Here is a 26,137-nt window from a genome sequence, read left to right on the forward strand (position 1 = left end):
TAATACAAAAATTGCACTCCTTGGCACTTATTCCATAGAAATGAAGACTTACATTTATTCAAAAATTTGTACATGAATGTTTATAGAAGTTTTATTCATAATAGCCCCAAACTGGTAACAAGACAGATATCCTTCAGGAGGTAAATTGTTAAAAAAAAAAAAATCAAAGGTACACCCACACTATGGAATACTATTCAGCAATAAAAAATAATCAACTATTGATAGATACAACAACCTGAATGGATCTCCAGAGATTTATGCTAAGTGAAAAAGCCAATCCCAAAAGGTTACATACTGTATGATTCCACTTATACAGTATCTTGAAATGACAAAACTATAAAAATGAAAAATAGACTAGTAGTTGTCAAGGGTTAAGAAGGGGTGGCAGTGGGAAGGTATAGTTCTATAAGGGCAAAATGAATAATCCTTATGACTATGGAAATGTTCTCTATCTTGACTTCTATCATTCTTTGTTTTTATTTTTAAAAATTGAAAAAAATTTTATTTTATTTATTTTTATTTTTGGCTGCATTGGGTTGCTGCACACGGGCTTTCTCTATTTGCTGTGAGTGGGGGCTACTCTTTGTTGCAGTGTGTGGGCTTCTTATTGCGGTGGCCTCTCTTGTTGCGGAGTATGGGCTCTAGGCACGCAGGCCTCAGCAGTTGCGGCATGTGGGCTCAGTAGTTGTGGCTCATGGGCTCTAGAGTGCAGGCTCAGTAGTTGAGGCTCACGGGCTTAGTTTCCCTGCGGCATGTGGGATCTTCCCAGACTGGGGCTCAAACCTGTGTCCCCTGCATTGGCAGGTGGATTCTTAACCACTGCGCCACCAGGGAAATCCATTCTTGATATCCTGGTTGTGATACATGCACTAAAGTTTTGCAATATGTTACCATTGGGCAAAATTGTGTAAAGAGTACATGTGATCTCTCTGTATTATTCCTTACAACTACATAAGAATCTACAACTATGTAAAAATAAATTTTTAATTTAAAAAAGTTAAAAAGACTTAGGAAAGATAAAATGGAATAATAGAAAATAATTAATCCAAAAGAAGGCAGAAAAGGAGGTAAAAATGAACAAAGAACAAAAGGGACAAATAGGAAACAAACAGTAAGATGACAGATATAAAACCAATAATTAAATTAAATGTAAATGGAATAAATAACTCCAGTTAAAAGGCAGGGATTTTCAGCTGCCTATAAAAGCAAATCTGACTATATGCTGTTTACAATAAATATACCTTTTTTTTTTAAACTTATTTTTTATACTCAGAGAAGAGTTGCAAGAATAGTACAAATAATTCCCAAATACCCTTAGTATTTTTCACTCACATTCCCCAAGTGTTAGACATTTACCATATCTTCTTTATCCTTCTTACTAACTCTGTCTTTCTATTTTTTTTCTCTAAACTATTTGATAGTAAGTTGCAGACATGATGCCCATTTATCCCTAAATACTTGCAGTGTATAATTCCTAAAAACAAGGACATTCTCTAAGATAACCACGTACAATGATAAAAAAAATCAGAAAATTAATCTTAATGCAATACTATTATATTAAGCATAGACTTTAATCAGATTTTTAAAATTGTCTTAATGATGCTATTAATAGCAAAAGAAAATCCCAGATTATGCATTGCATTCAGTTGCCTGTTTTCTAATGTCCTTTGATCTGGAATAGTTCCTCAATCTTGCTTTGTCTTTCATGACATTGACATTTTGGAAAAGTGCAGGTCAGTTTTTTTCATAGAATGTTTCTCATTTGGGATTTCTCTGATGTTTTCCCATGATTTGATTGAGGTTATGCATTTTTGGCAAGAGGACTGCAAAAATGTTGTGTGTATCATATCAAGGGGCATATGATGCCAATTTGTCCCATTGCTGGTGTTAATTTTGATCACTTGACTATGGTAGTATCTCCACAGTAAAGTTATTATTTTTCACTTCATAATTAATATCTTGTGAGAATATACTTTGAGATTATGCAAATATCTTGGAGTACACAAACTTTCACAATTTTAGTACACACTCATACCTGAATTTACTCTTATTATGATGGCTTCCAAATGGTATTTTTTCCCCTAATTCATCATTTCTTCTTCTTCTTTTTTTTTTTTTTTGGTACGCAGGCCTCTCACTGTTGTGGCCTCTCCCGTTGCGGAGCACAGGCTCCGGACGCGCAGGCTCGGCGGCCATGGCTCACGGGCCCAGCCGCTCCGCGGCATGTGGGATCTTCCTGGACCGGGGCACAAACTCGTGTCCCCTGCATCGGCAGGTGGACTCTCAACCACCGCGCCACCAGGGAAGCCCCATCATTTCTTCTTATATTTATTAACTGGCTTTCTAATATAAGGAAGAGAGTCCGTTTTCTTCCTTCCTATCTGTATTAGAATCATGGATTCTTATTTTACACAACAGTTTATAATGTTCTACTGTCAATATTTATTTGGTACTCAAATTATCCCAGATTTAGTCAGTGGAAGCCCTTTAAGCTTCTTTTGACATGCTCTGAACATTCCTTGAACATTTCCTCACTTTCTGGAACAAGATGTTCTAGGCTCATTTTATACTTTTCTTTACCTCAGCTCTGGAATTAGTCATTTCCTTAAAGAACTCTGGTTCCTTTTAGTATAAACTAGTATTTAGAAACAAAGATCTGAGTACTAGGTGTGCTCACTGCTACTAGGGTGTAATTGTTTCTATGCTCTCTCAGTGGGTAAAGGTAGGAAACAGACGTATGAATTCACACACACACGCACTATATATATATATATATATATATATATATATAAAACACACTCACACATCTACATTTATTCCTATATCTATTAGAAACCACAAGTTCATGTTGATACCTCCAATTCCAATCCAGCACCACAGGGTTCCTTCTATCCTTTCCCCTTTTCATATGTGTAACTCTCTTCTCTGACAGTAAGAAACTTGGCTCTCATTATCCACAATACATTTATTTGTTTAATCCTAGAATACACATAAGATAGTTTTTGAATTGTTAACTCATACTTTCTGTGAAAAAGAAAGTTACTAACTAGAGTTTAATATTTACTTACACTTCATTTTGTCTTTAGACTGAGGGCGTTTAGTCCAGATACTGTGTTTTACATTACTTGCACAGACTAGTGGTTTCCAGGGGTTGGAGAAGATGAATAGTTACCCGTAAAAGGGTAGTACAAGGGATCTTTGTGGTGATGGAACAGTTCCATATATCTTGATTGTGCTGGTGGTTATATGAAGCTACAAATGTGATAAAATTACATAGAACTACCCTCAAATGAGGGCAATCTAGGTGAAATGGATGAAATCTGAATATGTTCTGTGGATGATACCAATGTCAATTTCCTTTTTGTGATACTGTTATAGTTATGCAATATGTAATCACTAGGGGAAAGAGGGTGAAGGGTATACAGGACCCCTCTGTACTAGTTTTTGCAACTTCCTGTTAATCTATAATTATTTAAAAATAAGAAGTAAAAAAAAAGTTGCTTGGGCTTGTCCTCCCTCCCATCCCCCACCCCATGGCCCCAATTATTATTCATTTAAAACACAGGTTAATTTGTGTCTGTTTGTATTGCATGTTAGGCTCCCATCCAACTTCCTTGCTGATTTATTTTTCTTTTTTTGAGTATATAAAACATTAATATGGTTCTAAAAGTCTAAAAGTTATAACTATACAAAGAAGTATACTCAGGGAAGTATTACACTACCAATACTACCATTAAGGTCATTCCAACTCCAGCTCAGCACCTTATCTCCTTTCCAGCCCATTGCCATCTATCTACCCCTGTATGTAAGCAATTTGATTAGACTGCAGTTTATCTTAATTTGGTTTCTTTTTTTGTAAATTATTATAATCGTGTATGTTTAAAAATTTCTCCTTTTTAGAAAAAGATATGTATACTTATTATGCATACTCTTTTGTATTTTGCTTTGTTTACTTAACAATATATTTTGGAAAACAGATCATAAATATTTTGCTCCTTTTTTTAAATTTTACTTTTTTACAGCTATATCTTCACTGTGTAGATGTACCACAGATATTCAACCACTGCCCTATGTATGGGCATTTGGGTTATTTCTAGTATTTTGCAATTACAAACATGTTGTTGTGAATATCCTTGTGCATATGTATTTTTATACTGTTAAAAGTGTACCTTTCAGGGGGCTTCCCTGGTGGCGCAGTGGTTGAGAGTCCGCCTGCCGATGCAGGGAACACATGTTCGTGCCCTGGTCCAGGAAGATCCCACATGCCGTGGAGCGGCTGGGCCCGTGCGCCATGGCCGCTGAGCCTGCGCGTCCGGAGCCTGTGCCCCGCAACGGGAGAGGCCACAACAGTGAGAGGCCCGCGTACCGCAAAAAGAAAAAAAAAAAAGTGTACCTTCAGGGTAAATTCCTAGACATGAGATTGCTGGGTCAAGAGGTACATGTACCTTTAATTTTGTTAGATATTGTAAAATTCCCCTCCATAAGGCTTGTACCATTCTGCAGTCCCACCAGCAATGTATGAGTACCTACCTGCTTTCTCAAAGTCTCACTAATGGAGTCTTTTATAGTACTTTAAAATTTTTACTATTTAGATAGGTTAGAAATTGTACCTCAGTGTAGTTTTAATTTAAATTTCTTTAAATATGAATGAGGTTGAACATTATAAGAAAATAAAATCACAGATCACTATCTCTAGTAAACATAGATGCAAAAACCCTTAACAAAATATTAGCAAATTCAATCTGTCAATAAAAAAAGGATAACATATCACAGTCAAGTAGGGTTTTTTATTCTAGGAATGCAAGGTTGTTTTAATATTAGGAAATTAATCAATGTAATTCATCACACCAATGGAAGAAAGGAGAAAAATTTTGACTATCTCAATAGAGGAAAAAAATTTCACAAATTTTAATACCTATTCTTCACAAAAACACTCAATATATTAGAAATAGAAGGAAGTCTCCTCAATCTGACAAGGGGTACCTATGAAACACCTACAGCTAATACTACTACTAAATGGTCAAAGACTAAATGTTTGCCCCCTGAGATCAGGCATAAGGCAAGGATGTCTGTTCCTATCACTTCTCCAACATTCTATTGGAGGTATTAGCCCATGCAATAGGGTAAGATAAACAAGCAAAAGGCATACAGATTGGAAAGGAAGAGGTTAAACTGTTTTTATTTGCAGACAAAATATTGTGTATGTAGAAAATTCTAAGGAAACTACAGAAATATTCCTACTAGAATAAATGAATTCAGCAAGGTTGCAGGATTTCTATATGCTATCAATGAGGCACTGGAAAATGATAGGTCACATGGGTTATGCCTTTGTCAAAACTCATGGAAGGATATTTATGTAAATTAGTTTGTATCATTTAATTGCATGTAAATTATACCTAAACTTTTAAAAGTTAAAACAACCAAGATAAAAGTATATAAAGTATCTCCTAGTATAATTTGGGGTGGTTGCCAATATGCCCTTTCTGAGAAAGTTTTAAAGTAGGGCCAGGTTTTATTTAAAATTTTTTTGTCTATGTTAAGCCCAAATTTGTTTACAGTTACCCATTCCTTAGATTTCCCATCTCTCACCAGAATCTGGGTATAAATGAATGAATCGTATGGGAGTTGGACCCAAATGAAATATCCTTAACAAAGTGATAGAGCAAGCATGGCATTTATGAATGCTTCCTTTTGGCTGACCACTGTAATGTATTGCCTTCTTTGAACTGACCTTGGATTTAAGAAGTCCTGGGGGGCTTCCCTGGTGGTGCAGTGGTTGAGAGTCCGCCTGACGATGCAGGGGACACGGGTTCATGTCTCGGTCCGGGAAGATCCCACATGCTGCGTAGCGGCTAGGCCCGTAAGCCATGGCCGCTGAGCCTGCGCGTCCGGAGCTTGTGCTCTGCCACGGGAGAGGCCACTACAGTGAGAGGCCCACGTACCGCAAAAAAAAAAAAAAAAAAAAAAAGGGCTTCCCTGGTGGCGCAGTGGTTGAGAGTCTGCCTGCCGATGCAGGGGACACAGGTTCGTTCCCCGGTCCGGGAGGATCCCACATGCCGCGGAGCGGCTGGGCCCGTGAGCCATGGCCGCTGGGGCTGCGTGTCCGGAGCCTGTACTCCGCGGCGGGAGAGGCCACAACAGTGAGAGGCCCGCGTACCGCAAAAAAAAAAAAAAAAGAAGTCCTGGGTTTAAATCTGGATTCTGAATGTGATTAGCTGTGTAAACTTGGGTTATTTAACTACTTAGAGTATATTTCTCATTTGTTAAACAGTAATAACATTATAAAGTTTTATGAAAACATGAGATAATTAACATGACAATGACTGGCACATTGTAGGGACCCAATAAGTGTTTGTCTTAATCTTAGCAGGATATTTTAATTAAATCTTTATTACAATTCTATATGGTACGACATTTTCTTCCAATAGAGGAACCAGAACTGTACAAGAATAGTCTTGGCTGCCAACTGGCAGCTTAGGGGATGAGTATGGGAAGCAGACATGGACCTGATGGAGATAATTTCCCCTAAGGGCCACCACCGTACAATGGCTTTCTCATAGTTATCTTCTGTACCAGCAACTGTTCATGAATTCATATTCATTCCAGTTTATTTTTCTTCCTTCAGATTTCTAAAATTACTGGTTCAAAGGAGGAATCACAGGCCCTAGCCAAGAGCTCTATTTCCTGTCTCTTCCTGATAAAATGCTTTACTAATTAATGCTTAGAGAAACTGAATTCCTTATTCTTAGTATCTTGGCTCATTCTAAAGGTGCAACCCTATTCATTCTTGGGTCACCTCTTTTTCCCCTAATATTGGATATGCCTATTTCATTCATCCATCAAGACTTTAGTGAACAGTTATACCAGGCTCTGTGGCTGAGGGTCAGAGAAGATGGTCGTGCCTCACAGCTGAACCTTGAGAGATGAGTAAAGTTATTAGATGGATAAAGTGGGAAAATTTAGGCTCCATTTAAGGTACCCTGCTTCTTCCCAAGAAATTATGCCTTAGTTGCAAATAGTAACAACTGGTTGAGAACCTCTTTCTTTCAAAAGGTTAAAGAGACAGGACCTATCCCTCTACCTTTTTTTTCCTAATTTAACTACCATTTGGAATTCTCTTTTGAAATTATGTTCCCAGACCAAAACAAAAGACAAACGAACAACAACAACAAAAAAACTAAGACTCACCTCTGTCTCCTCTCAGGAATGTCCAGCACAAACCCAAACATCATTTCAGCAATTTTATTGGAGCTGCATGTGGGGGTCCTATCCACCTCTACGGCTATGGACAGCATCCTCTGCAGCTGGCATACAATCCTGAGTCCAGAACACAGAACACAAATGAGCGGGAGGGTCTGGCAAAGAGCTACCCTACTGGCTGGGATGAGGTCCCCACCAGTGTACTAAAGGATCTTGTAAAGCACACACTAGGGTCAGGGAGAACTACTCAAGCATCAGCATGCTTTTATTAGCAATTTCACCTACCTGAATCCCTTTTGCCAGATCATACTATCTGAACCTCTCAGAACCTGGGGTTGAGCTGTAAAAGCAAGCTGCTTTTAAATTCAAAAAGAGAAACATACAATCTTAAGGATCTAGAGAACTTTAAGGATCACCTAACCTATAACTTCTCTATTTCACAGATGAAGAAACAGGTCCAGAATGACTAACAATTATTTGAATTTCTTTGATAGGAGAAAATACATATTTACCATATAGTCTTCTCCTGTTACTAGTTCCTTTACAATAATCTTTTACTAAGTTCAGTCTCAGAGTTTCAGCTGGTGAAACGTGACCCTCTCTTTCATCAGACCTAACTGTGGGAGACAGCCAGGCTGATGTGGCAGGAGGAATCTGGGCAACCCCTCAGAAGGTGAGCCTGGCCTTGAAGCTAGCCTCTTCTAACATGCACTATTATTTGTGAGGGAAGGAAGGGCTCTGTTTTCAGAAAATCTGTAGCCAGTGACACAATAGGTGGACAGGGACTCTGGCATCAGATTCTGGCTCAGCAATGACAAGCTGATCAATTTTTGACAAATTACTAAACTACTCTCAGTCTAAGTTCTCTCATCTCAAAAAAGGAGAAATAATACCACCTATTTCATAAAGTTGTGCTGTTTAAGATATCTGGCAGACAGGCACTCATTCATGGTAAACAGCAGTGCCTACTGTTGTTGTTAAGATCATGATCACTTTTAGGGGGACCCTATTTTATTCTACTAATATCTACTTACAATAAATTTATTACTATTATTATTATTATATTAGCTTTCATTTAAGGAACAGTGTCTGCTTCTCTCTTGGGTCTATATACTGAGTTCTGGGATAACCCTACTTCCCTACTTTAGGACCTTCCCCAATCTGCTCAAGCAAATATTTCATTGTTCCAAAACATTCTCCCTTTAGGTACAAGATTGTCTCCTAAATTAGTGAAAACCCATAGTACTTATATGAAAATCAGGTCAGTGCAACTAGATTATTATAGAGCGTTGTGAATTTAGGCACAAATGCTGTATTTGAAATATCAAGTGTGACTGTCATTTTTAACACAGTTGACATGGAATAGCAGGTTACTTGTGCAAGGGCAGCTCCAGCCCCCAAATCCTGGCATTTCTCAAAAAATGCCAAGACCACTTTCAATCCCATTAAAGAAATGCCAGGAATCTCTTTCCAGTGTGGTCTGAGGTAATAGGACCTGCCCTGGTCTGAGCCATTGCTGTTATAATCTGTTGGAACCTGCAGGTTGAACTGCTCTTCTTCTTCCAGGACTGGAGGAGAGACCCAGGTCCTTGAGGACAAAAGGCTGCTGGAACACCCACTACGCATGACTCCTCTTCTGTCAGTGGACAGATGAAGTGGTGAGTAGCTGTAACCCTGTATTGTCTCTTGGAATCTAGGAAAGGGAGGGCACTGTCCTCTGGCTTTTGTTCCATTTCGGCTTTGTGAATTTATATCCACTTAGTGAAGTCCTATTCATCTAGGGGGAAAGCATCTGCTTTTGTTTTACCTTTGGAATTAGGAATTTAGCCTTTAGTCAAACTAAGATAGTTTTTAGTAAAAACCAGCCTATGTTATAAGAGCTTAATTTTGGGGAAACTCCTCTTAGGGGGTGGTGCTGTTCTCTAAAACAGTAAATCCCAATAGCCCCAGGAAAGATGACTTCTGCCTGCTCCTTACAGCTGATTGGTGTTCTTTGTGAGGTTAGGTTGGGGAGAAGGGTGGCTACTGCTGGCCTTCAAGATTCCTGTTCCTGGAGAGGTTTGATTCTCCTTTGGGGACTGAGTTAATCTGTCTTCAGTTACTGCTTTGACCAACCACTTGATGACATCCCTGCAATGGAAAAAAGATAAGAAAGAAAAAGTTTAAACTTCTGTCTTACTATACGGTGCTCAGAACTGCAACTTTAACATGGGCTCCTAGACCTCTAGATTTCCCTAAAGGCAACACAGAGGGTCCTTAGGCTACTTTCAATATTTAAAAAGTCTAATGGAAACCCTGCATTTAATTGCAGTAAGGTTACAAAAGGTAAGTAAAACATCAACATTTTTCTTTAAGTTAGAATTATTGAAAGGTATCTCCAAGGTCAAAGAGCACTATCTGTGGCTTCCTGACCAGGAACATTCCTTGACAAAGTGGAAAGTTGGACTGGATGACTTTGTTGGCTTTCTATTATTAGATGTCAGTTATTAATGCTAATAACCAACGTTTAGAGTATGTGCAGTGGAGTCAAACCTTACACAGGGTGTAGGCTCACAAAGTTAGTAAGGTAAAAACATCTCATATAGTCAAAATTACTTTTGATGATCACTTAGGTAACCCAGGTAAAAATGATGGATTGAATATACACATCTAATTTTGTTCCCTCCTAAAATGCCACTAATACTACAGTAAATAATTTTTTAAAAAGTCCACAAAGAAGGGAAGAAAAGGAGGGCAGATAATAACAGTAAAAATCTGGAAGCTGGAAGGAAAATGAAGTATATTCACAAAACAATATTCTACAGTAGTGGAAATGAATATGCTACAGTGGATAGGTATGGACAAATCTTAGTACTCTATAATAGTAAGTGAAATATAAAAGTACCAATTGATTACATACAACATGATACTCTTTTATATACAGCTAAAAGGAGCTAAAATAAAAATATATACTTTGCAGGAACACATATAGATGCAATAAAACTATATAAAAAGGAAAGGAACATGATGAACATTCAGGATGCCAATTACTTTGGGTGCAAGAAGGTGCAAAAAGTGGATGATGGGGGATGGATGTAGGTAATTGTCAAGGTCCTAGCCTTTGATTTAAGGGGTTGGGTAAGAGATGCTGATTACAAAATTCAAAGTAACCAATTAACTAAGTAAATAAGGCAAATGTCATGTTTAGATGATGTTTAATCTAAGTCTATGACTTTGGCAATGGGGTAAATTTTAACTGACTTGGCAGAATTAAGAAAGCTGAATCCTAAGCCAGCAGTAGAGAAGAGCAATCCTATTTAATCCTATTCACCAAAAAATGGAAAAAAAAAAACCTTCAATAAGTGCTGCAAATGGCAGTGTGAGGTTTCCATGAAGTTAGGGTAAAAGCGGGTAAATTAAAATAAATATGATGGCTTGTAATCTGTTTAAGAAACTTTTAGATCTTCTCCCCCAATGCTGAAGACTACAGGTTAACTTTGTGGAGAGGTAAAACAGAGGGTCTCTGGACTGGGATACCAGGAACAGCTGGGAGGCAAAGGCATCAAAGCAAAAACAGGGGCTCTAAGTGAACCTATGCATGCTCAGTGCAGAGATCCTTGCCACTTTCCCAGAACTGTCTTCCCAAAACCTGGCATCCTGGTCTTTATCCTTCATGTAGGAAATCTGAAGTCTTTTCTGGAAAACTCATCCAGCCCAAGAGGAAAGACCTAAAAACACTGATGAAGTATTTTCTAAGAAATGGACAGCCAGTTCCACCTACAGGGAAGCTCAGAAATGACAAGTCCTCACCTGTACTCAGAGCTTCCAAGAGCTTTTGAGTCACCCTTAAACGTGGATAGATTACAAAAGTTTACCAGACATCTATGGACATATTCTAACATGAGAGATAAACACCAAAAAGCCAAACCAACCCTCCTTTCTCCTCAAAAAAGCAACTTGGAGAAAACAGACATTATACAGGGAATTAACAAAAACAAAAGCTATCATTAGTATAATCAAAGATATGAAAAGATACGGATCCATGAAAGAAAAAGACAAGAACAGAATACTATTTATTATTTTTAAAAAGGAACATTTAAAGAAAAAGAGCTCTTGGAAATTAAAAACATGGTAACAGGAATGAAAATTCTATTTTCCAAGAATGAAGGATATGAAATGGCCCATTGAATGCCCAGCATACTAGATGAACATAGATCTAAAACAAGTATATTGGGCAAAAAGAGGATTCTATAAACAGCCAGAGAAAAAAATCAAGGCACACACAAAGAATCAGCAATCAAAGTAGCTTATGGCTTCTTCACAGCAATTCTGGAAGCTAGAAGACAATGGAAGATTTCCTTTAATATTCTGTAGAAAAGATATTTCTAACCTAAATATCTATACTTACTTATCAATCAACGTGTGGGAAGATAAAGATATTTTCAGACATACAAGATCTCAAAAATTTTACTTCCCACATACCTTTCTAAGAAGCTACTGGAGACTGATCTATCAAAAACATGGGAGTAAACCAAGAAAGAGAAGATATGAAACAGAGATCCAACACTGGAAACAGGTGAAGGGAATTTTCACATTTATGATAAAGACTGGAAAAGAGGACAACCAATCCAGATTGAAGGAGGTCAAAACGTTCCACCACAGATCTTCAAGAAGAAGAACTTCATAAGACTAACCCAGTGTGAATAAACATCTTGATGGGATATTTAAACCAAACGGCAGAGAATCTAGGGTTGACTTCTGATATGCACAAACAATACGAGGAAACTAAAAATGAGGCAGTTATTAACTCTAAGGAAAACAAAAAAGGTATGAGTGAAAGAAAAAGTAATCACAGTTTAGTACTTGGCTCAACTCTGACTAGCACACATAATTATAGTGATGGAAACATTGGATACTGATCTAAACAAAATTATGATATAACTCTATTAATGGCATGGGGGCTGGGATGTGTGTGTGTGTGTGTGTGTGAGAGAGAGAGAGAGAGAGAGAGAGAGAAAGAGAGAGAGAGAGGAGGTAGAGAGGAAAAAGAGCTAACTCCTCATCTTTCATGTGGGGAGTTAATAGATAATAGCTAACAATGAAAAATCAACAATTAGCAACACAAGCAGTTTATTTAGCCATAAAGAGGTAAAAATCCAAAGAATCACTTAAATAAAAGAGTTGAAAGTAGTTACCCCTTGGGAAAGGAAAATGTGAGTGAGGGGATCTGGGGACTAGTGTATTTCTTAAATCATGTAGAACTAGATTATTCTTTGTATGCACAGTTAAAAAAAGAAAAGAAAATCCCTTAAGGGGTCATATGGAGACTGACTTACCATCACTTTCTTTTTAAAAACTTATCTTTGAGGTATAACATATAAAATAAATTGCACACTGGTTTTTGTTTGATGAAATTTTTTTATTTTAAGAAGGAAATGGAAAATTTTATTTGAGCTAAGCTGAGGATTATAACCCGGGAACAGCCTCTCAGAAAGCTCTGACAACTGTCCCACCCGTTAGAGGTCAAAGCACAGTTATACACTGTTTGATGAGTTTTGATAAATACATGCACATATCCGTGTAACCACAACCTCAATCTAATAGCCCTCTCTTTTTGAATCAAATACAGCTGGTTTCCCCTCCAGCTGGAACTGATTTTTTTCATTGATAAAGCACAAAATAGAGTATGTGGCTTGCATTTAGAGGTTACCAATGCCTATCTTTAAACCCATGAGTATAGTGTTGGGTATAGTGAGAGGCTCACACAATGAAAGTGAGTGACTTGTCACTGGATTGAGTTGGGTTCATGTCTCCCATCTCCCAATCCAATGCCTAAGCTCACAAAGCAGAATGGTCAGGAGAGTTGCTCTCACTATTTAAATTGTTATTTTTCAATTTTAAACCCAACTATGCTATCCTGTGCTCTCTGTAGTTTCTCTACTTACTGATTTTCTACCCCCTATAATCATTAACATTTAAACTTTACATAAAATGGTACATCTAGGGAAATGGATATAAGCATGCAAACTAAGGGAGAAAAAGCGGACTGTTACTTAGAACATAATGAAACATCCCCCTTTTCTAATTAAAGGAGTTATAATAGTCAATATCCCACACTGGCCTGTGAAAACTATTCTTAACAAATATGCCAGAACATATGAGAATGTAAATGTGAGTGAAAAAAAACCTCAATGATGCTCTGAAAAAAGGAATGCTGGTGAGAACCGTTTCCAAAAGAAGCAAAGCTTGTAGTTTCAGGATGAAAATTCTAGCCTGAGATCCCTACCCTATAAACCACATTTCACCCCGTTGGTATAAGGATATGGTAGTTCCTCACTCTGAAGCTTCCAGAAGCTTTGGACCTGATCCTACAAAAAAAGAACACGTGCTTGCTACCTTACTGTACTTTATTGTCAGCCACGTGACCTATTATAATAATAGGTTTTTCAGAAAGTAGTAGTGACAAATGAGATTTATCTTGAGTTACTCAGGGGGATGGAAATAAATTTAGGTTTATAAAAGCTGTGAAAAGTTTTACACAAGTCAAGTTTTCCCCCTGGATCTCACAAGGCCGTCTGAACAATACTGAAATAGACTAAAGGAAGTCTGATGGTCCTCGGGAAAAAAACCACACAAGTTATGGCATCTGACACACAGTTGGTACAGAGAGGTTTTCTTCTAGGACTGTTTATAGTTGTAATAACTATCCCTGTTATACTATCTAGCTACTAGAAAATCTCATCCACCTGATGTTCTCAGGACTTGAGTAGCTGCCCACTTACAGCCCCTACCTCTTGTCATCCCAGGGCTCAGATGGCTGGTTACCTGACATTGTGGGGTTGCTTGTCACAGGATAGCACAGTGCTTGCAATAGATTGCTGCAGGTGCTGTCGCTGCTTCCTCAGGATCTGTTGGAAATCATCTTCCAGGGTTTGTACTACATAACGTAGAAAAAGGACTCGCCCGGGCAGATTTTGTCCCTGGGGGAGAAAAAATGAGAAGTATTTCCTCTCAATCTCCTGGACGACACTGAGCACTGGGCTCTCATAAATACTAAGTCAAGGGAAGGCCCATGAGTCAACGAGTGTGTATCTAAAAGAGAGGTTTCTGGGAGAGGCAAGCAGTCTAGGTCATTATAAAAGAGGGCAAATAGGGCAATCCTAGAGCTTGAAAAGTCAGTCTCTTTCTTTCACTGAACCTAACTATCAGTCTCAGGATAAACCCTAAACTGTGGATATCTGAACAGAGACAGAAAAAATGACTATGCCAAGCTACTAGATCAAGCAACCATGATGTCTATCTCACTGCTATACTTCTAGTAAGATGAGCTGATGTATATCCTTACTGTGAAAGCAAGTCTGAGCTGGGTTTCCTATTACAGGTGAAATGATCCTAACTGTTGAAGCCTAACTGATGCAGGTAAAGAGCATGGGCTTTGGTGGTGCACAGACCTTATTTATTTGTTTGTTTGAAACTCAGCTCCATCCCGTATTTAACTTACCCCGCTGAGTCTCAGTGTCCTTGTGATTTATGTGGTGATAACTCTAACCTTACCAAAGCCAGCGTAAGTGTCTGTCACACAGCAGGCAGGCATGCACAATTCATTGGTTTCCCTTTACTGACAAGGAAGGACTTACTTCTGGCCTTGTGCTATTTGTTTTGTAAATGCCTTATAGTTTCTTTGTCCCTCATTTCCTGCATTATTGTCTTTGATTTTTTCATAGTGAAATGTTTACATTCCTTTCTCATTTCCTTTTGTGTACATTCTATAGCTATTGTCTTTGTGGTTACCATGGGGATTACATTTAACATTCTAAAATTATAATACTTTGAATTTATACCAGCTTAACTTCAATAACACACAAAAACTCTGCTCCTTTACAGCTCTGTTCCCACCCCTTTTAGTTGTTGAAGTCACAATACTATATCTTCATATATTGTGTGCCCCCAAATAAACTAATAATTCTTTTAAATGCATTAATCTTTTAAATTATGTAGAAAACAAAATGTGGAGTTACAATAATACTAGCTTTTAGATTAATACTTTAAAAATGTATTAGTTTCTTAATACATTATAGAAAACCAATGTGGAGTTACAAACCATTGTTACAATAATAGCTTTTATAACTGCCCATGTATTTATCTTTATTTCTTCATACGGCTTCAAGTTACTGTTTAGTTTTCATTTTACCCTGCAGGACTCCCTTTAGCATTTCTTGATGAGCAGGGATAGCAGTAAATGAACTCCCTCAGCTTTTGTTTATCTGGGAATGTCTTTATTTCTCCCTCATTTTTTTTTTAACAACTTTATTGGAGTATAATTGCTTTACAATGGTGTGTTAGTTTCTGCTGTATAACAAAGTGAATCAGTTATACGTATACTTATATCCTCGTATCACCTCCCTTTTGCGTCTCCCTCCCACCCTCCCTAACCCACCCCTCTAGGTGGACATAAAGCACTGAGCTCATCTCCCTGTGCTATGCAGCTGCTTCCCACTAGCTATGTATTTTACATTTGGTAGTGTATATATGTCTATGCCACTCTCTCACTTCGTCCCAGCTTACCCTTCTCCCTCCCCATGTCCTCAAGTCCATTCTCTACATCTGCGTCTTTATTCCTGTCCTGCCCCTAGGTTCTTCAGAACCATTTTTTTTTTTAGATTCCATATATATGTGTTAGCATATGATATTTGTTTTTCTCTTTCTGACTTACTTCACTCTATATGACAGTCTCTAGGTCCATCCCCCTCACTACAAATAACTCAATTTCGTTTCTTTCTATGGGTAATATTCCATTGTATATATGTGCCATATCTTTTTTAACCATTCATCTGTTGATGGACACTTAGGTTGCTTCCACGTCCTGGCTATTGTAAATAGACCTGCAATTAACATTGTGGTACATGACTCTTTTTGAATTATGGTTTTTTCAGGGTATATGCCCAGTAGTTCCTCCCTCATTTTTTTTTTTTTTTTTTTGCGGTACGCGGGCCTCTCACTGTTGTGGCCTCTCCCGTTGCGGAGTACAGGCTCTGGACGCGCAGGCTCAGTAGCCATGGCTCACGGGACCAGCCGCTCCGCGGCATGTGGGATCTTCCCAGACCGGGGCGCGAACCCGTGTTCCCTGCATCGGCAGGCTGACTCTCAACCACTGCACCACCAGGGAAGCCCTCTCCCTCATTTTTGAAGGACAGTTTTGCTGGATACAGGAATCTTGGTTGACTTTTATTCTTTAGCACTTTGAATATATCGCCCCACTAACTTCTGGCCTCCAGTTTCTAATGAGAAATCTCTAATAATCTTATTGAGGATCTTGTATTGATGTGTCACTTCTCTCCTGCTGCTCACCCTCATTTTTAAAGGAAAGTTTTGCCAGATACAGTATTCTTGGTTGACAGTTCTTTTCTTTTAGAACTTTGAATACATCATCCCATTGCCTTCTGACCTGCAAGGTTTCGCTGAGAATCTGCTGAGAGTCTTATACAAACTCACTTGTATGTGATAATTCACTTTTTTCTTGCTGCTTTCAAGAAAAAGTCTTTCAAAGAAAAAGTCTTTGACTTTTGACAGTCTGATTATAATGTGTCTTGGTGTGGGGTCTCTCTGGTTTATTCTCACTGGAGTATTCTTGAATTTGTATGCCCACTTCTTTCCTCAGACTTGGAAAGTTTTTGGTTATTATTTCTTCAAATAAGCTCTTTGCCCCTTTCTCTCTTCCGTTTTTGGGACTTCCCTAACGTGTATATGGTCCATTTAATGGTGTCCCATAGTCCCTTAGGTGCTCATCAATTTTCTTTATTCTGTTTTCTTTTTGCTCCACTGTCTCAGTGATTTCAAATGACCTTTCTTCATGTTCACTGATTTTTTTCTCCTGCCTGACCAAGACTGTTGTTGAACTCCTCTAGTGAAGTTTTCAATTCAGTAACTGTATTTTTCAGCTCCAGGATATGTTTATTTTCTACAGTTTTTAAAAATTTAATATTCTCATTTTGTTCATGCATTATTTTCTTGCTTCATTTTGTTGTCTGTGTTCTTTTTTAGCTCCTTGAGCATCTTTAAGATAGTTTAAAAAATTTTTTGTCAGTATGTTTGTGAGATTTGTGTTTGTTGTGTTTGTTGAGATTTGTGTTTCTTTAGGGTTAGTTTCTGGAGCTTTATTTCATTCTTTTGATTGGGCCACATTTCCCTGCCTCTTTGTATGCTTTGTAATCTTCTTTTGAGATTTAAACATTTGAAAAAAACACCTTTCCCAGTCTTTATCCATTGAGTTCATGCATGGCAAGACCTTCACCAATCAGCTTGGCTAAAGGTCCTGAGACCTCTCAGACCTTTACTGGAGATGTGTTTTCTCTGAGCTTGTGTGTGTGCTTTTATCTGCCTTAATTTCCCAAGTGGCTTGCCCCTACTTCTTCTTGAAAGCCCACAGTCTCTTGCTCCCCCAGTACCTGTTTGTGGAACTGCATACTCTCTGCAGCTCTAAAATGCTGCAGTGCTCACATTTCTTTTCAGCCAGAAAACTAAGCCACTGTTCTCAACAGTGCTCTGAGTCAGGTAAGACAGAAACTATCCTCCTAACAAGCCAGAACACTGGACTCAACGTCCACTCTTCTGTTTCCATCCCAAGGGAGAAGCCAAGGTATGGGAGATTTCCTCCTAGTTGCACTGTGCTATGCTAGGTAGAGGGAGGGGCATGGACACACAAAACACCACAAACTTTCCTACTCCTTTCAATGGCGTACCTTCTTGGTTATGCATTGGCCTGAGTACTACAACTTCTCAACTGGTCTCTAGAGTTTTCACAAAGGTATTCTGGTCCATATATTGTTGTTAACTTGGTATCTCCACTGGGGAATAAGGGCCTGGAGCTTCCTTGTCTACCCTCTTGGTGGTGTTTCCCAGATCATGCTTCCTTAAAGCCCTGTATTTTTTTGCTCCAATCTGGAGTGATTGCCCTCTAGGTCTACTATTTGCAGTAATCTCAGGACTTCTCTTCCTTACTCTTCTGGATTAGATCTAGTGATACTGGATCCTGTGTCTCCCCCTTTTTTGATTGTTCCCCTATTCTTTGTATGCATATCTTCAAGTAACCTATGAAATAGGGTGTGTGGATATTTTGTCAAGTTTGTACAAGTCTGGAAATGTCTTTATTCTACCCTCACAGTTGACTAATAGTTTGGCTGAGTATAGAGTTCTAAGTTGACAATAATTTGTTCCATCCAGGTGCTTTTGGGTTAGCAGACAAAAAGCTGGCAATTAAATTTAAGGATCCCTAAAGGTCAGAATGCAGACTTTTTTTCTGGAGCACCAACTCTACACTAGCTGCCTTCATTTATGACAGATGGTTCATTCGATTTCTTTTAGACAATGAATCCTCTGATTTTTTGCCTGAAAGGTAGGTAACCTGGCAACTGAGCTTTCTGTACTCAAAAACAGAGAGATTATCAGTTCCATCTACAAGCTTTCAACAGACTTACAGCTCATATCCTACTTCAACCTTCTTATATATTGTGTTTCTGAGTCCAAAAATTCTCTGCTCTAAAGGGCAGATTTCCTCCCTCTTTGGCTACAGCCCTTCCTCATGTATTCTAGCCTGTAGCTTTCTCAGCCTAGCTTCATCAGTCATCACTCTTATATTTCCTTTAGCTCTTCCAATCTTCATTCAAATCTATTGTCTTTCCCCTTATTTTCAGTGCCATAGGTTTATATATTTTTCTATTCATTTACTGTTATTTTAAATGGAATCTGAGAAAGGAGAGGGATAAGTGAATGTATTCAATCTTGAATTGGAAGACAGCACATACCATTTCAATAGGAATGTTTTGGTCGGGATTGGGGGGAGTAAAAGAAAGGAATAATGGCAAAGACGTTACTACCAGATTTACAGTCACTTTTATTTCTAGTTAAAACTTCCTCTGTGGGGCTTCCCTGGTGGCGCAGTGGTTGAGAGTCTGCTTGCCGATGCAGGGGACACGGGTTCGTGCCCCAGTCTGGGAAGATCCTACATGCCGTGGAGTGGCTGGGCCCGTGAGCCATGGCCACTGAGCCTGCGCGTCCGGAGCCTGTGCTCCGCAACGGGAGAGGCCACAACAGTGAGAGGCCCGCATACCGCAAAAAAAAACCAAACAAAAAACCTCCTCTGCAAAAGATTTTTGCTTGCAATTGCTATGTTACCTCTTCCTCCATGACATAAGTGAGCAGCTTCCAGTCCCACTCCACTGTCTTGGCATTAGCTGGATGTAGCCTGAAAGTAAAGTGACATCAATTAGAATTCTGGAGAGTTTAGTGGAAGAAGGGATGGGATCTCGAAGATGATAGAAGCAAGAAGCCTCCTCTTATCCTCAGTGCTCTTGCCCACGCTTTGATACAATACCATGTCATCTGAGGGTAGTGGAAGTTCATTTTCTTTGGCTACCCAGTATCCACCTGTCTTTTGGGAAGCATTAGTACCCCAATTTTGCCTTGAAGAAATCAACTCTTTATTATTCTTAGCCCACTGGCTTTACCCACTAGGACCCTGGGATGAAGTCTGCAAAGCATGTCAATGTTGATATTCTATTCCTCAGTTCACAATGATTGGCTCAAAGATGGACTCAGGTCTTATGTTATGCCAATTAAAACCTATAAGACTCAATTACAGAACTCTGTGTGATTATAAAGGAAGTGGACCCTCTCTTGTACTAAGAATGTTGTAAAAGCTAGAGGCTGAGAAGGTTACCATGTGAAGCCTAGAAACAGTAACGTAGAGCTGAAAAATGGATCCCGGTAACCATTTCTGAACTGAATTAAGTCACATCTTATTCCTAGGTTTCTAGTAACATGAGTCATTAAATTCTCTTTTACCAGCTGTTAAAGCCAGTTTGGATTGAGTTTCCTGTCACTTGCAATACAAATAATACTAATATACTAAGTCACCCTGTCTAATGGTTAGATGAATAAATCTTAGGCAAGAGAAAGTTGTGCCCTGAGTCCAGGTTCCCCAGAAGATTTGCCAAAAGCTAAGGTTCATACTGTTGAATTTTCATGAGAAGCATGTAGGCCTCCTTTAGAACATCCACAGTCTCAGAGCCACTGAGCAGGATTTTCTGGATGATGTGAGCCACAATTTCTCTGGGTGGGTAATGCTGGGGTGACACAAAGTCCATCAAAAACTGCACAGTCCCCAGGGGAAAGTTTTCTTCAATGGTGTTTGCTACCATCCTTAGTCTTCGATGAGGGATAGGTTCTAATTTTTGACCCTTGTTCTGCAGAGATAAAAAGAAATAAATTAGGATGGGTTTCTATAGACACAAAAGCTAGAGGTTCTGGAACAAGTTGAAGAAAGGGAAGTTTTCCATGCATTTTAAATATTCATAATTTAAAAAATTGAGACTGGAAAGCCTTATCTAAAAAACTTCTAATGACATGGTAAAATGCTTATATTGTTAACAAATAAGAATACAAAGTTCTACATGTAACATGATTTCATCTGTGTTAAAATATAGCATTAGAAAGGAAAGTACAAAAGATTTAAGAGCTAGCCTAAGTTGATTTTGGAATAAGGGTGATAAGATATTTAGGGGTAGCTATGATACTATATCAGATACTGAAACAAAGAGATGAATAAAGATGCTTTAAATATCTTTTACTGTTAGAAGAAGAATTCCATTTTGTTGATTGTTTTTGAGTCAACAGTAAATATTAAGTTGCTTCACCGCCAGCCCCCAACCCCCAAACAGTATGTATATAAAGAATGAAAGAGAATGTATGAAAAGTGGTTTTCTATTATCTGGGTGGTGAAATGATGGATGATTTTTCCTCTATATGTTCTTTTGTAGTTTTCAATTTTTCTGTAATAGACACATCATCAGAAGAAAAACAAACATTAAAAAGTCTGATATAATAACAACAATAATTATAATAATAAGTTTTAACATTCAACTTATCCTCACTTAATTCTCTCAACAACTGTAAGAAATATATGTTATTATTATTCCTATTTTATAGATAAGGAAACTGAGATTTAGAGTGAGAATTTGTCATGCAATAGATGGCAGAAGCTGGTTTCATACAGCGGTATAACTCCATAGCTACCATCTAAACTCAAACTCTCTATAAACAACAAAACCAACAATAATAAATATATTATTGTTAAAACCCCCAATTATTAAAAAATTTAAAGTGTCTACACATAAAAAGGCAACCAGGAAGGAAATACACCCAATTATTAACATTAATAAATGCTGACTGATAGCATCATGGGTAATTATTTCTTAAGCAAGCATTATTTTTAAAATCTGAGAATAAGTATTAATTTTAAAACATAAGCCAAACAAAGTTTGATAGTTTATGTATAACAGAAAAACAGTGATGGCTGGAATTGCCCTTCTGGGGAGAGGGCAGTTAGTTTTCTTATGTCTCAGGACACCTGAGGGTAACCCCTGATCTCACTGATAACTCAGAGGAGTTAAGGCTAATGGCTGGTTAGCGGCAGCATGGACACTGGCTAAGAAGTTCTTGGAAGAATTTACTGTATAGCACAGGGAATTATATTCAATATCCTGTAAAAACCTATAATGGAATGTAACCTGAAAAAAATAACGGAATCACTTTGTTGTATACCTGAAACTAATATAATATTGTAAATCAACTATATTTTAATAATATAGTTATATATTATTAAATATATATTTAATATAATAAATATATTATATTTATTGGCTATAAATGGCTATAATAAGTATTATTATAGCCATCCTAGTCGATTCAAAGTGGTATCCCATTGTGATTCTGATTTGCAGTTCCCTAATGACTAACGATACAGAAAATCTTTTGAGAAATGTCTATTCAAATCCTTTGCCCATTACTAATATAATACTGTAAATCAACTATACTTCAATAAAAAAAATAATGTACTGACCAAAACCCCCAATGAATTAGAATAGAATAGAAAATAAAGTGCATCACACTAAAAACAAGTTCTGGGGGGAGAATGACTTAGTGAAGAAGTACTTATAAAAAGCCCAAAAGTAATCAAAAGAGACAAAAAATATTTACAGATGTATTCTAGATGGCTGAGATTCTTTGAGAAGTTAAGAAATAAAGATGAAGAAGAAAAAGCCACTCTGTGTAGCCTAATTGCCACCTTGTAATCTGAGCTATGTGTACACATAAGGTGGACCTGTATCTACTGATGGCTTCTTTGGTTGTGTAGCACCTACAAAGCCTTGACTAGGTAAAAAACTTTCTCAAGTCCTCCAGGTGCTCAATAATGGAATGATGTATCGCCAAGCAGAGGCAAACTCATAGGAAAAAAGAGAACAAGCTAGTGTTGGGGAAAGTCATTCAGAAGGAGGAAACATAAAGCCTACTAGAAGGTAGAACAATTAAAACGAGAGAAAAAAATTCACTCTCTAAGGGCAAATCAATGTGAATGCCTGACACCCACTAAGCTGGATTACGGATTGCTACAACAGGAGAAGCACCTTTTGAATTCTTGAACAACTTCAAGCCAGTCTTCTTAATGTTGGGAATGTGGTTAGGTATAATGAAAAAAAGCTTCATGTTATGGGACTTAGCCACAATTTTTTTTTCTTACACATCTAGTTTAGTTCTTACAGATCAATGAAGACTAATGGGAAGTAGCATTCCCGTTAAAGTCTTCAAATTGAGCTGGAGAGGGTGTTGAGAAAAGGGAACCCTCCTACACTGTTGGTAGGAATGTAAACTGGTGCTGCCACTATGGAAAACAGTATGGAGGTTCCTCAAAAAACTAAAAATAGAGCTACCATATGTCCAGCAATCCCACTCCTGGGCATATATCTGGAAAAAGACAAAAACTCTAATTTAAAAAGATACAGGCACTCCAATGTTCATAGTAACACTATATACAATAGCCAAGACATGGAAACAACCCAAGTGCCCATCAACAGATGATTGGTTTAAGAAGATGTGGTACACACACACACAAACACACACACAGTGGAATATTACTCGGCCATAAAAAAGAATGAAATAATGCCATTTGCAGCAACATGGATGGACCTAGAGAATATCATACTAAGTGAAGTAAGTCAGACAGAGAAAGACAGATATTATATAATATCACTTATATGTGGAATCCAAAAAAATAATACCAATGAATCTATCTACAAAACAGAAACAGACTTGCAGATATAGAAAACAAACTTATGGGTACCAAAGGGGAAAGGGAGGTGGGGAAGGACAAGTTAGAAGTATGGGATTAACAGACACAAACTGCTATACATAAAATAGATCAGCAACAAGGATCTATTGTCTAGCACAGGGAACAATATTCTGTATCTTGTAATGATGTGTAATGGAAAATAATCTGAACAAATATATAACTGAATCACTTTGCTGTATACCTGAAACTAAAACAATATTGTAAATCAACTTCAATAAAAAAAATCTTAAAATTGAATTTCCTCCCCCCAAGTTAGAGAGTAACAATTTTGAAGGTACCAAAGTGTCATGAGTATTATTATCTCTGTAATATGGAAGTTGTAATGAGGGCATCAGGAATTGAGGAAGGAAAGGCAGAGGAATTGAGAAGTATTTGATGAAGGCCTATGATGAGCCAGACACTCCAACAGGCACTTTACATATTATCTCCTTTAATGATACTGTGAAGTATGTTCTTATCTCCATTTTATAGCTAGGTGAAGTGACTTCTTCAGTGCCAGATTTTAAGTGTGGGGCTGAATTTGAACCCAGATCTGATTCTACACTGAATGGTTCCACAGTGGGAGAAAGATAAAAATGTCTTAACTCAGCTGGGCCTGTCCTCTCATGCATGGACTCCTTGTAGCATACTAACGTCATGCTAGGCCTATACAAAGGACACCTGATCCCCAGGGGAAGACATGTTAGCTCACCTCTCTTGTGTCTTTATCTGGTATTAGTGTCTGGAAGAAGAGGTGATGCACCGGAGGTCGTAAGAAGTACTTCAGTCTATGCAGGCATGGTCTGTTGTACAACCCACCTTGTGGTGTTCGTGCTTGCACCTGGGCAGATCTGGGGTTGACAGGCTCTGACAGTGATATCTCTTTTCTGGCTGGAGTTTCTGTGACAGAGAGCCAAGGAACTTTCTCTAAGGAAGTTTCAGACTGTGGGCTGGGAGAGCAGCTTGGAGAGGATGGAGCTGAGACATCCATAGGGGTGTCATGGTTCTGTACATCATTTTGCGGAGAGTCAGGCCTGAGTTTTGGTAAATGAGGCAAGTCTCTAAGTGTGTGTGGCATGTCTTCTGGCAAGCATGACGTGTCCCCAGGTGAATGTAGCACATCTCCTGATAAGTGTGGGATTTCTCCAGGTGAATGTGGTACACTTCCTGGTGACGGTGGCGTGTCTCTTGGTGACTGTGGTACATTGGCTGGTGACTGTGACACATCTGCTGGTGACTGTAGGACATCAGCTGGTGACTGTGGCACATCTCTTGGTGACTGGGGAATGTCTCCTGATGATTGTGGCATGTCTCCTGATGATTGTACCATATCTCCTGGTGACTGTGGCATGTCTTTCAGGTGTGCCACATCTTGTGGATACGTTATGTTTTGAGGTGGGCCTGGTACATCTTGAGGTAGGCCCAGTGAGTCTTGAGGTGGGCTTTGTGAGTGTTGAAGTTGCCATGATGAGTCTTGAGGTGGACTTGGCATATTCTGCGGAGCGCATGGCACATTCTGAGGGCATGGCACATCTTGAGGAGGGCATGGCCCTTCTTGAGGTGGGTGAGGCAAAGTTTGTAGTTGGCACTGCATGGTTTGTGATGGGCATGACAAGGCTCGTGGTGGGCATGAGGAGGCTCGTGGTGGACATGGTGAGGCTCGCAGTGGGCATGGCAAGGTTCTCAGTGGGCATGGCAAGGCTTGTGGAGGGCAAGGCACATCTTGCTGTGGGCATGGCAAGGGTGCCCTTTGATTGCTACGGCTACCATTATTGCTTGTTGCAGGGAGGGAGTGAATATCTGAAGATAGCTGTAGGCTTGCCAAGAAGCCGAGGTCACCTTTGAATATGGTTGAGCTACAATTCGGCTCTCCTGGATAAACAGAGCCCCCACTGATGGACACAGGGGGCTGAGGACCTTCAAATGCAGTTTCTTCCAAAAGGTCCAAATCCACAGGATCACTGTTAATGATTCTCCGTGCTGCAGGCCGAGAGCTTCTGTCTACCCGCCCTTCCATCACCTCTTTGCTGGAGAGGCTGGCACATGCTTGAAGACTGGCTGGCTCTTTCTGGGAAGGAGCAACGGGTTCTAGAGTCAAGTCAAGAGTGGCAATAGGTCTATTTTCTTCCTCAGATCCTGTTAGGTCAATCACACAGAGTCCATTGCGATCCTTTGCCCTTGGTCTGGTTTCTCTAGTTAAGTCAATGAAGTCCTGTTGAAGGATTGTGAGAAGATAAGAGGTCAAGTAGGGGTCTTAGCTTTATCTAAGAGGACTTAAAGCTTAGCTTTTAATGATAAAACTATTTTACTTTTTCACTTCACTGACAATTTATATATCTTTTTTTTTTTTTTTTTTGCGGTACGCGGGCCTCTCACTGTTGTGGCCTCTCCCGTTGCAGAGCACAGGCTCCGGACGCGCAGGCTCAGCGGCCATGGCTCACGGGCCCAGCCGCTCCGTGGCATGTGGGATCTTCCCGGACTGGGGCATGAACCTGTGTCCCCTGCATCAGCAGGCGGACTCTCAACCACTGCGCCACCAGGGAAGCCCCTATATATCTTATATAACGTAAGTGTTAGTTTATTTCTTTTGGCCAAAATTTTCCTCTGTCAAAGCTGCCAATTTCTATACCTTCTTAAATTATCCAAATGCCACAAGCACATAACAGAGGACACAGGGGGAAATGTATTATGATCCAAGGTGGACAGGGGAGTAGTAGAGAAGATTTCAACCTTAAGTCAAAGTAAAAAGCAAACTTTGTTTGGAAAAGCAAATACACAGGATAACCTACAACAGAA

The 26,137-nt window shown here is 38.9% G+C and overlaps 1 protein-coding gene across 3 annotated transcripts in view; it reads right to left on the minus strand.

Annotated features, from left to right (window-relative positions):
• SIMC1 (SUMO interacting motifs containing 1) overlaps positions 1-26,137 on the minus strand; it is a 95,800-nt gene that overhangs the window by 20,085 nt on the left and 49,578 nt on the right. For 2 of the 3 annotated variants that reach the window (XM_067732780.1, XM_067732781.1), the window contains exons 2-7: positions 24,054-25,553; positions 20,188-20,420; positions 19,351-19,420; positions 14,005-14,159; positions 9,178-9,330; positions 7,189-7,317 (exon numbers count right to left, since the gene is read on the minus strand). In XM_067732780.1, the coding sequence (XP_067588881.1) occupies positions 7,189-7,317; positions 9,178-9,330; positions 14,005-14,159; positions 19,351-19,420; positions 20,188-20,420; positions 24,054-25,553 (2,240 nt within the window). The remainder of the gene's footprint in view (positions 1-7,188; positions 7,318-9,177; positions 9,331-14,004; positions 14,160-19,350; positions 19,421-20,187; positions 20,421-24,053; positions 25,554-26,137) is intronic. The other variant, XM_067732783.1, reaches the window with a different exon arrangement.

This window comes from Pseudorca crassidens, chromosome 3 (assembly GCF_039906515.1).
Source record: "Pseudorca crassidens isolate mPseCra1 chromosome 3, mPseCra1.hap1, whole genome shotgun sequence".
Taxonomy (NCBI): domain Eukaryota; kingdom Metazoa; phylum Chordata; class Mammalia; order Artiodactyla; family Delphinidae; genus Pseudorca; species Pseudorca crassidens.